The 12,747-nt window shown below is 33.4% G+C and overlaps 1 protein-coding gene across 1 annotated transcript in view; it reads left to right on the top strand.

The window, feature by feature from the left end:
* PSME4 (proteasome activator subunit 4) overlaps positions 1 to 12,747 on the top strand; it is a 100,054-nt gene that overhangs the window by 52,621 nt on the left and 34,686 nt on the right. The window contains 8 exon segments of the mRNA XM_045549600.1: positions 5,496 to 5,551; positions 6,537 to 6,593; positions 6,818 to 6,873; positions 6,965 to 7,063; positions 8,488 to 8,550; positions 8,673 to 8,768; positions 10,080 to 10,211; positions 12,271 to 12,480. Of these exon segments, the coding sequence (XP_045405556.1) occupies positions 5,496 to 5,551; positions 6,537 to 6,593; positions 6,818 to 6,873; positions 6,965 to 7,063; positions 8,488 to 8,550; positions 8,673 to 8,768; positions 10,080 to 10,211; positions 12,271 to 12,480 (769 nt within the window).

Raw genomic sequence — 12,747 nt, 5'->3', positions numbered from 1 at the left:
TATGACTTTTTACATTTATTTCCTGTGCGTAACATTTTGACTTTTTTTGCAGATGGTAAATTAATTCTCACTAAAATAACATAAAATAGCTTTAAAATTTCTAAAATGCTTATTCCAGTATAGGTCCATAATTGTAAAAATCTTTTAAATCTAAATTGATTTGAAAAAACTAATAAAATAATTTCAATTGATGGTTCCATTGTTCTGTGATATGAAATCACACTGCCTAGTGTGAAGAAAGGATATTTGTAGCAAATTCATGGAGATCATCAGCAGATCAATTTGAAACTACTAGAGGAAAAGAAAACTCTGATTTAGGACATTAGTTACTCCCTAGGAAATAGAGGGAAATGTACAACGTAGGGGGGAGTAAAGGAGACACATAATTGTGATGAATGTGTTAGTGTAATGCCTAAGGAAGTATCTCTTGTTAATAACAAACAATTTGGCTGTGGTATTATGAGACATTATGCATTTTCTGAAATACCAGACCAGTTTTTGGAAGCACATAGCAACTCAAATGATTTTTTTAAAACTTTAAACTTATGGAAATCTTAATTATGTAAAATATTCTAGCTGCTATAATTTGGGGGGGGGTATATTACTCAGTATTAAGTTTGCCTTGTGCATGTATTAGTAGTATTTGTCTTCTGGAAAATTCTGGTGATGAAAAACTAGAAGCTTAGTGTACTTCGGAGTTTTCCTGTAAGAAAATCTAACTTCCTAATTTTGTATATGGGATGATCTTAAAATGTCATCGTTCAGGGAAATGTCTACTGAATGGGAAAACCTATTTTCTGTGCTATGTGATTAGAGACTGACAAAAAATAAAAAGCAAAGTCCCAAGTATAGAAGTAAATGATCTACCTAATGGTATCCACGTTGTACTTTTATACCTTTAGCAATATAGGGTTACTAAGTATCTTGTACTTAAAACTTTATATATTAATAGTTTCAAAGGATGGGTATAAGGTCCTTTGAGGGTAATTAAGGGTAAATTTTTCTAGTTTAGTATGATTTAGAACCATTTGAATTTTAACAATTTTGTTAGCTACCACAGGTTGCGGAATTAATCTTAAAATAGAACCTATTTTCTCTTGGAACCTTTAGTTAATGTTTTAAGAGAGATATTTGTCATATAGTTCATACTCATAGTTCTACCTTTATAGATGTGGAAGTAGGATTATGTCTTTCCAGGATAACACAGGAATTTTGGATACTTGCCTTTAATCCTGAAATCGTCATTAATTTCTCACTTTGCAGTCCACTCTCTATATAATCTTTTAGGTCTAACCAACTATCACAGGATGCAAAAACTAACATCTAAAAAGAAAAACAGGGTTACTCAAGGTAGAGGAGTCATCATTTTCATCTCAAAATATTTACTTTTTGCCCCCTTTCCTCTGATAGATCTGTTAAATCATTCTTAGTTACATCATTCTTAGGATCTCAGCATTTACTAACTTTTCAGTCAAAAAAATTCATACTTAAGGTCTAATAGTGAGACCATTTCATTGATATGTGAAAGGATGTGTTGCTTATGCAATGAGGGGCAGGGCTAGCTAACCTCTCTTGGCACCTCCAGGAAACTACCCAGCTCTGCTGGGGGAGCTGCACACAGAAAAGGAAACAGTTACTACTCCACGGTGAGTAACCCTGTTTTCTCCTTATTTCACCTTCTGACTGTTTTCATTGATTTTTAAAAGCTTGTGTGTCAGACATGGAAGTAGTTCCTATTCTCAGAGTTAATTTTAAATCTAGCAGTATGTAAGATTTCTCTTTACTTAGAAACCTTTATTCACTTGGCAGAGTGAGAGCCAGCTTTTCAGTTGTGTTTGTAGCTGTTATTGATACCTAGGATTGAATTGGATAAAGGAACACAAAAATAGGCCCAATTGTCTCTTGTGAAACACTTGTACCTTGAAGTGAAAAAACCTATTAGCGGCTTGGTTTTGTATCTTTTATGTTGGTTTTTACTTGAGAAGATAAGGATTATTGGTATGAGTAGGATATTCTTTTACTTGTACACAGGAAGAATTTTATATTATTGTTCACAGTTGTTTCATGACAGTTTATCTAGCCTCCTTTTGCATATGTGATTTGTATTATATATTTTGTTTTTATATTATTAGTCATTTCGTTTTTTTCACCATCCTTTTATATACCAGTGATATTTTCAGTTTTACTCTAATCAAATCTAAAGAAGATTGCCATCTTGTGGTACAAATAACATAATTGTTGAAAATTCATGTCTTTTTTTTAGTGGCACAAGGACACAAATATTTGAATGTATTTTGTTATGAATAAGGTGGCCTGGTACTATCTAGGAGGTGTGAAGCTGATTTAACTTTATTATTATTATATATGGTATTATTTACAATATGTTGTATTGGAATTATTTTTCAAAATTATATTTAGTTCTTGAGGTCAGATGATATTACTGTTTGTAAAAAGAAGTGGTGAATGAGTAGGATAAATTTCACATGCAGGGGGGAGGTGATGATGGCCTTTAATCAGAACATAGATATGTAAATGTTGATGGTCTGTTAAGCCTATTCATTTAAGATTATGGGCTGGGCACGGGGGCTCACGCCTGTAATCCTAGCCCTCTGGGAGGCCGAGGCAGGCAGATCGTTTGAGCTCAGGAGTTCAAGACCAGCCTGAGCAAGAGCAAGACCCCGTCTCTACTAAAAATAGAAAGAAATTATATGGACAGCTAAAAATATATATAGAAAAATTAGCTGGGCATGGTGGCACATGCCTGTAGTCCCAGCTACTTGGGAGGCTGAGGCAGGAGGATCACTTGAGCCCAGGAGTTTGAGGTTGCTGTGAGCTAGGCTGACGCCACGGCACTCACTCTAGCCTGGGCAACAGAGCGAGACTCTGTCTCAAAAAAAAAAAAAAAAAAAAAGATTATGTACATAACTAAAAGTTACCAGAGCAGTTTTAAATATTAGAGTACAGTCTGGGTACGCCTACACCTATAATGTGCTACAAAGAGAATTGTGAAGTTTTACTTAGGTACTGGATCGAGATCTTTTAGAAAATCATTCTCCTAAGTTCAGAAGACATATTTACTGGAAATATCTATTTACACTTTTTGAGAAGCATTTAGTGTAAAGCATGTCAATCCAATTGGAGTTTAATTAATTCATGATTTATAAGAAGAAATCAAATTAAAGCTGAATCTTAGGTGAATAAGCATAGGAAGAACTTTTGATGGATAAGAAGAAATAAAGCTGACTGTATAGCTAACTGGATATCTTCTTACATAGTCATCTCTTGGTATAATTGAGGTATTGGACCCCTGTGTATAACAAAATCCATGCATACTCAAGTCCTACAGTCGGCCCTGTGGAACCTACCTATACAGAAAGTTGGCCCTCCATATGCACAGGTTTTGCGTCCTGCAAATACTGAGTTTTTGAACTGCATTTGGGTGAAAAAAATCTGCATATATGTGGACCCATAACCCGTGCTGCTCAAACCTGTGTTCAGGGGTCAACTATATACAAGAGAAATGGAAGATGTGTTTTAATTTAGGTTTTAAAAGTAGAGGAAGAAGATAAGACATTTTTATTTAAATATATTACTTAACATTTTTACATCTTGTACAGGATTATATTTTTTTTTAAGGAGTCTAGTGATAATATTTGAATTTTCTGATACGGAAGCAATTCAAAGTGACACATGGATTTAAGAAATCGGTATCAAGTCTCTTAGATGAAACCTGTTTTTGAATGTGATTACAATTACCAGAGCCAGAAATACAAACAAAAAAACCCACTTCAGATTCTCAAGTGATAATCTTTTTTGAAGTAGTAAAAATTGTGGAGAATAATTTGCTATGAAGATTGCTTTTTTAAACCTTATTTGTACAATGTGACAATAATTAAAATTCATGTTTGATTCAATATTATATGGCAATAGGTATGGACTGGGTATAGTGAACATTGTATTTCTACTTTAGCAGGCTACCTGTGTTTATAGCAGCAGTGGGGAGGCAAGTATTCTCACATGACAGCCCATGGCAAGCACCTCACCATGCTCTAATAGGGGGTGGGAAGTGGTAACCCTCTTACACTTTTTATTTTTGTTACTCTCTGAACACAGGCTTTTTCTCTTTGGTGGAGAAATCTAATTTCAATAGAGTTGAAGTTCATTGTAAAGGAAGGAATCTGATTTTTTTACTAACTAGATTTTGGAGACATATATATTTTTTAATCATACACAAATATACAGGATGCTCAAGTTTGAAAGCTGTTGCCAAAGGTTGAAGCTTTATAAAATGAAATCCAAATTTTAAGAAGAATTTGATCTTTAAAGTTTCTGAAAAAGCAAGTTAGCATTTTGTATTATAAAGTATTAATGAACTTTGAAATAAGTTATTGAAAACAGCATTCTTTGTTTATACTCTGTAGGCTTGAGTTTGAAACTTAAGAAAGTATTGTTGCTATCCTAGGCACTGGATTATGGTGATGGACATAAATAACTGGCATTTTAGAAATTACAGTGTTATTACTTGTTATTTAGATAAATATCTGAATTCATAACTGTCAAATATTAAGATATAGATAACTCAATTAATTCAACAACTTTTGGGGGTATACAATATAGCTGGGGATATGTTGATTTAAAAATAAGTGTTTTCTTTATTGTAAATGCCATGCAGTTTATCGATGATGAGTAATAATAATAAAAGTCCCACTTACTAGTTACCTCATGTTGGCATTTGTGCACGTTTTTCCTCTTAAATAATATCATCTCTTTGTTTTAAAAAAGTTATAAATAGAATCTCATATTTTGAAATAAAATGTTGAAAATTAAAGTATATTTTTCATTGAAGAAAGTTTAGATTTCAGATACGTAGATTCTTATTCTGTAAAATCTGTTCTTGGCATACTTAAAAGCTGATTTTTTTTAACCGTTTAATAAATTTAACTACTTAGGTATGGTTGTGGTAACACAATTTGTTGCAGCAGATCTTTAAATTAGGAAACAATGTTTTTACATCTGAATTTCTTCAAAAGGAATGGCATTTTACTGCAGATGTTAGGAGAGATCTGTTTGACTGGTTTTAAGCAGAAGAGCAATGATTATCTTAAGCTAGCCTGCTATGTATGCTTCAGTAAAATTTGTGAGTTTTAACCATTCTTGTACCATTATGAAACTGACTTTTCTTTGTATAAATGTTTACTATTAGATTTAATCTCTTACATTTAAATATTCAATATCAGTATTCCTTTGGGAGGTGAATTTTTCTTCTGAAGTCACTAAATTAATATTTTTTTACGATAAATAATATGGTTCTTACCAAAACAGATAGCATTAATCTTCAGAAGGATAAAGAATTGAAGTATTGAAGATGGGAAATCTGTTTTTCTTAAAAGAGCATTATCTTTGTTTTGATTTAAACAGTCTAGCAATGAGACTTTTCCCTTTAATGCTTTGTATTGGTATTATTAATAAATGCAAGCACTCTTGTTTTTATACAGGGTACCAAGTATGGTGTCCTTGGAAGAGACAAAGTTGTATACTGGACTTGAATATGGTATGTGAATCCTAATCTGAGTGTATCTGTGTGGGCTTTTTTTTTTTTTTTTTTTTTTTAATCAGTTCCACTCCAAGGGTGAAAATGGAATAGTTTTGTAGTTATGATTTTTATGGCCTCTGTTTTAATATATAAAATAAATATTGATTACACAGTAGTCATTTTTGGTTTTTCTGAAGAAACCGGAAAGTTGTATAAAGAATACCCAATAAAAGATAGAAATTGGGTCAGTAAATCAATATTTGAATACTTTTTACATGCAGACGTAGGCTTTCATATCATAATCGTCATTTATGTTTAAAATTTTTTCAGGATTTATATAAAATACTTCATGTAAATGGGAATATTGTAACTTTATATTCCAATGATCTCTGTATATTTCTATCATAGTTAAATATCAATATTTATGTCAAACATTTTATTGTGTTAATATCTGAATCTAACATTAATAGAAATTCACACTTCCTCATTGCTGTATTAACATTAGAGTTAGTTACATACCTTAATTGCTAAGGTATAATTGTTTGCTTGATTTGGGTCACCTATAACTAATTAGAGAACCCAATGCATTTGTAGTCTTTAGTGACTAGAGCCTTTGAAATATTGGCAAAGATGGTTTTTCTCTTCCTATCCTCCGCACCTCCCCCACCTTCCTGCACAATAAAGTTTTATAAGCAGGTCATTTTATTATTATTATTATTTTGAGACAAGGCCTCACTCTTTTGCCCAGGCTGAAGTGTAGTGGCATGATCATAGTTCACTGCAGCATTGAACTTCTGGGCCCAAGCAGTCCTCCAAGCAGTTCATTTCAAATGTGGAGGTTTCGGATATTTTGTATTGTGCCTAGCCACTTCAACTATGATAAAGGCAGATCCATTCGTGTTTTTCCTGAATATTTTATTCCTTTCTGACATAAGCTATTGATATAATGGTCCTGAGGAGTATTCAATGTCTAAAATGCCTTCTCTTATTTGTTTAAAAATAGATCTATCCAGAGAGAACCACCGAGAAGCAATTGCTAAGGTCATAAGGAAACTTCTCAGTAAGTATTATATATGCATCTAATGTATTTGTACTTAAGTATTTAGGAATTTTATTCTATAGCATATAAGCTTTTACTTTTACATTTTCTATTTTAAATGGTGAGAATATTGGGGCAGCGATCCACTCCCCCCCCTTAACTAATGGATCCTTGACCAATGCATTGGGATTCTTCAAGTAGTTCAAAATATTTTAGCCAAATTCCTTTTTCTTCTCTCATTATAGACCACATACTTGATAATTCAGAAGATGATACCAAGTCATTGTTTCTTATCATAAAGGTACAATTGTTGTTTAATAGTTGCACAATTATTAATATGATCAAGCTTGACTTGATGACTTGTAAATAAAATTTGAAATTCTTTGACACAGATTATTGGAGACCTTTTGCAATTCCAAGGATCTCACAAGCATGAATTTGATTCCCGATGGAAAAGCTTTAACTTAGTAAAGAAATCAATGGAAAACCGGGTCAGTATTTTCACCTAAAAGTCTGAATTGATTTTTTAAAAAGATATATAATAATCTCTTGATTTGGGGATTATTCAGTGTAGAAAGGAAGTTTCCCTATAAGTAAAAAGAGCAGATTTAAAAATATTATGTAAAGGCTAAAAACATCATGTTAGAAATCAAATGGGTTATAGAAAAAATGTATTTTCCTTATGCAAAATCTTCTGTCATTTTCCATGACAGTCTCTGAACTCTCAATGGGAATTTGGACAATGGCATTCAGGCTGCCTTTTAAAAACTTGAAGGAATGAACAAAAATAGGAGGAATTGGCCACCGGCATGAATTTAAAGCATCATATATTATGTGGATCTGAGAAAAATTTATCTTATATTATATTCGTGCTTCAGTGGCAGTCAGTATAAGCTTCTCTGGGAGCATGGAGGAAAGAGTACCAAAGTAAGATAGGAAGTGTTCATAGCAGTGTTATTTTACAGGAAAGTTTTACTGAAAAAGGTTGTGTGAGTTGATTGTTTAAACAAGAGGTGCTAGATATTTTAAAGACAGGGAATGGCATGCTTTAGGGAACAGTGGCTATAGGAAGGAGTGGTAGGAGGTAAACTAGGTTGTTTGTAGTTTTGTTTGTTGTGAGGAAATGGTCCAGTTTTATATTCTGAGGTGGGGGAGTCATTAAAGGCTCTTAAGTAGATCTGATTTAAGTATCAGAAAGATCAATATTCAGTTCACTAAATATTAAAAAGGTCTGCCATTGCTGTGAAAATTAAGTACAAAAAGATTGATACTGAAAGCAAGGAGGGCAGTTAAACTGTTGTAGTCCCATGTGAAGAAATAGTCAGAATCAAGTCACTGGCATTGGAATGGAGATAAGGTGTTTTGGAAAAGGTGGAATGTGGGGCTTGATGACTAATGAGATACAGGTGTGAAAGAGGGTCAATCTTTGAGTCCCAGGTATCTGCCTTTGGAGACTGGGTGGAAGATTATGTGGGTAAAAGCTTAAATGAGAATTTTTAGAACTATAAAATGTTATAGTAAACATATACGGTTACCCTGAAAGGCATTCTGTAAATGTAAGAGAGTAGTTGAGCAGTTTTCTTAGGCTGTATTTTTATACTTTTAATACTTAACTGAATAACGACCCAGCTGTGTTGTTCTCCCATGCATGGATCCATTAATAAACTGTCAGAGAAAAACAGGGGGTTGGATGAGGCATTTAAAAGGGATATTTTTTACTATTAGCCGTAAAATTAATTGAGATAATGTATTTTAAATGTAAGCCTCATGGCTTTAGAATGAATGAAATACCACCACCATTTGCCAGTCCACTATGGGCCTTTTTAAAACTAATTTTTCATTAAGATATTTAAAGGAATCCTTTGTTGAAGTCATTTAGGGAAAATGTTGAGGTGTTTGCTACTTTGTTTTCCAGCTCCATGGGAAAAAACAACATATCAGAGCACTTTTGATCGACAGAGTAATGTTGCAGCATGAGGTAAATATCTTTTTTAATCACGGTGACTTTTAAAAAGATAGTTTTCCAGATGAATATTTAGTTCATCAATGAAATGAACTTTTAGTAAATACTTTGAGGTTTGATTTACTTTGTTTTCTTAGCTACGAACACTAACTGTTGAGGGCTGTGAATACAAAAAGATACATCAGAATATGATCAGAGATCTTCTGCGTTTATCTACCAGTTCATACAGTCAGGTAAGCCTTAACCAAGTACTCTGCCTTCGTCCTCCCTCCTGTTTTACTACATGCAATCTAAATATCCCCATTTAAAAAGGCAGTGTAAATAATTTCTCCCATAGGTCACAGCTAGGAAGTAAGAAAACCAGAACCAAAAGCTAGGCCCTCTTAACTCATATTGGCATAGAAGAAAATACTTTTCAAATTGCAAATATATTCAAACTAATTTTGCTAGTCATTTTTCATAATGTTTAATTTTGCTGTTTGTAATTGCTTCTCAATTTTTCATTTAAAGTTGAAAGATAGTGGTAGTGTGATGTTGAAGTCCAGTCTGTGAAGGCCACTTAATTCCTCCTAGACATTATGCTTAGGTTTTAGAAAGCTGCTACAATATGAAGTGTAGGGTTTATTCTTTAAGATAGCGTAGGACCAAGAGATTATCTCCAAGTACAGAGATGTGGAAAAAGTAAGAGATTCATGTACAGCCAATTATTCTATCTTTGTAAAATAATGTTAATCAGGTATATAGTTAAGAGCATCTCAAATCTGAAAATGCAAAATCCAAAACTTTTTGCTCAAAGGAAAAAAAATATCCAACGTGATGCTCAAAGGAAATGCTCATTGGAGCATTTTGGATTTTGGATTTTTGGATTTGGGATGCTCAGTCAGTAAGTATGTAATGCAGATATTCCAAAATCCCCCCAAATCCAAAACATTTACTGGCCTCAAGCATTTCAGGTAAGGAATGCTCAACCTATAACTAGTCTGTAACCCAGACATTTGTCCCAAAGTAATGTTTCAAAGAGTTTGAAATATTTACAATGTGTTGCTTATATACTATAATTAGTAGTTCATAGGCTATAAATTTACAGTGAATCTTTTGTTTGGGATCCAGATATGTGGGGCTATACTTGAGGTTTGCATTGAAAAGGTGAAATCGTTCTGTGTTTCTTTTGCTTATTTAAGTTCCTTCTGGAAAGTTTTTAATTTTCCTGGTGTGGACAGAAGAGAAAATCTGACTCTTATTAAGAGTAACTCAGAATAAAAAGATTAATAGTCTGCTGATCCCTTTTAGCCATGTTACTGAACAAATGCATATCGATTTCATTCAGTTTCCCCTTTATCAAAAGTATTTGAACCAACATCAACCTAAAGCACAGATGTGCTTGGTGATAATGTGCTTTCCTTTTCATATAAAGATAATCATTTGTTGTTCTTGTTAATTAGAAAAACATTTAAATTATCAGTCATTTTGGTAATTCATTTAGAAATCTTTTATAGTTTGTCTACTGTTTAATAAAAGTCTTTTGTTAATAATACTTTCTCCAGGTCAGAAATAAGGCTCAACAAACATTTTTTGCTGCATTGGGAGCATATAACTTCTGTTGCAGAGATATCATTCCCTTGGTTTTGGAGTTCTTACGGCCTGATAGACAAGATGTCACACAACAGCAGTTCAAGGTACAGAGTTTTTTTATGTTTTACTATGAAAATTTTCAAACATACAGAAAAGCAGAAAGAATTCTACAGTAAACATCCATATATCCACCATTCAGAGTCTATATTTAAAATTTTGCTATGATGTGTTATTACCTATCCATCTTTTTTTTATGTATTTCAAAGTAAGTTGAAGATATCAGTACAATTCACCTTTAAACAGGTATAGTCTTTTTTTCTCCCTAATTATTATTTACTTATGTTTGTGATCAGTGTGTAAGATGCAGACTTCCCTGAGGAAAAGAGTTAAACTTGTACGCTAATGGGTAGTCTGGTTGGCCTATGGGAGGGAGGATGAAAGACCTAAAAGTTTAGAGTAGCATCACCAGCATGAAGGAAGGGCCTGAGACAGGAACAAATGTGGTAAGTTGGTGCATGAGTGAAAGCTTATGTGGTTAGAGCAGAGAAGGAAAAAAATGACACAAATAAGGCAAGTACTACATCCCATAGTGATATAATAAAGTATAGGTAAGATATAATGATTGCTTATACCATCAGGTGGAAAGAAATTGAGGGTGATTTAGGAGAGAGAATGGATAGGATTTGGTGATTGAATATGAGAAGACTGAAAAAGATGTCAAAATAACTAAACTTTTGGACTGTACAACTAGTTGGGCACATCAGAGAGAGAGAGACTAGGAAAATAGATGATGAAACAGTTTGTTTGGACACATTTAATTTGAAGTGGTTCTTATAAACTCAGAGGTAATGTCAGGTATGCACTTAGACATCTGAGTTTAAAGGATACCATTTCTGGGTATGTTGAAGACAATCGCATGGGTAAGATAAGCCTGGGAGGTGAGTGAGAAAAGGACCATGGGGCATGTATTGAAACTTCTTTAGAAGGCAAGTAGAAGAGCCAGCTGACATGGGAGAGATTGAAAAGGTATCAAGAAATGAGGAGGAATGACTCTTTAGTAAGTAAGGAGAGATCTTTCCAGAAGGAAGACTCACTCAGCAGTGTTAGTTGCTTTCTGGAGATAATTAAGATGAGCCCTAAAAATGTTCCTTTAAGTTAGCTTGTAAGACAGAGGTGTCAGTAAACTGTAGCTCAGCCTCAGTTGCTTGCTTTTGTAAATAAAGTTCTATTGGAACACAGACGTGCCCATTCCTCGACTGTGTGTGGCTGCTTTCACGTTACCGTGTCAGAGAAGAGTAGTTGAGACAGAGATCAGATGGATTGCCCTTTACAGAAAAAGTTTGCCAACCACCCTCATCCCATATAGATGTGTAATTCAAGGGTGTTGTAGAAGGTCTAACTCATTGAATGTCATGTTGACTTTGTTGAGAGCAATTTAAATGGATAAAATCAAAGAGGTCAAGAAAAATGAAAATTGAAAAATATATGTTGGTTCAACAAAATCAAGGTTACCAGCGACCTTATGGAGAACCTGTAGAGTGGAGTGGTATATAGGGTGGGTAAGAAGCCAGTTTGGAATCAAGTTAGAGTGAAATTGGAAATAACAAAATGTTTTGATATACTAATAGCTATTTTTTGTGAAGAAAGGGGTACCTTAGAAAGCATCCCTGCTGTCAACAGAATGATTCTTATTAATTGGACTTTTATGAGTAAAAAATACACATAGTATTATTTAATAATCCAGTTTTTATATACGTAGTAAAATTCTTGGCAACCAGGTGTTAAATACTACTTAATAAATTATTTCAAACATTAGGCCCTAAAATATTAAGAGTGGCACATTTCATGGACTTTATGATATAATAGAAGAAAGCAGAATGTTATCTATGTTCTTAGAAACATCCTTACATTTCTCTATTACCTTATTAATAGCCATTCTTTGAGCAAACACTCTATTAAATGACTTATAGAAAATATTAGTGAATGCCACTTAAATGTCATGTTCAGGTTTATAAAAATAACATTTTAAATGTGTGAACCTATTTACTAACCGATATTAAACATTTAAGTAATCAATGCATATGTAAAAATAACATGTAAGTGCATTGACTACAACTAAATGATGCCTCTTATTTCCCTTATAAACGTGCTTTTTTCCTGCAGGGTGCCTTGTATTGTCTTCTCGGAAATCACAGTGGTGTGTGCTTGGCAAATCTTCATGACTGGGACTGCATTGTACAGACTTGGCCAGCAATTGTTTCTTCAGGGCTTAGCCAAGCCATGTCCCTGGAAAAGCCATCAATAGTGAGACTATTTGATGATCTTGCAGAAAAGATTCATAGGCAATATGAAACAATTGGCTTGGACTTCACAGTAAGCAAAATCATTTTTTCATTCAAATTTTAGTAGAAATACTGCTTTGTTAAAATGCTTTTTATTTTTCTTGTCTTTTTACAGTAATAGCATTCTTAGCATTTGATCCTAATATTCTTTTAAAAAGCCTTTATCTGTTTCCTTTTTGTACTTTTAGTGTACATTGTACATTACTCATTATTGTAGATAATGGGGTGAAGTAGCAAGTTGGAGCATGGCCTGGAGAGATCCAGGTTCTTTTCTATCAAGAGGCTATAAAGAGTTACT

This window comes from Lemur catta, chromosome 4 (assembly GCF_020740605.2).
Source record: "Lemur catta isolate mLemCat1 chromosome 4, mLemCat1.pri, whole genome shotgun sequence".
In the NCBI taxonomy this organism is placed as follows: domain Eukaryota; kingdom Metazoa; phylum Chordata; class Mammalia; order Primates; family Lemuridae; genus Lemur; species Lemur catta.
Note: the sequence above shows the minus strand (reverse complement) of the source record. Positions and strands in the feature narration are given on the sequence as shown.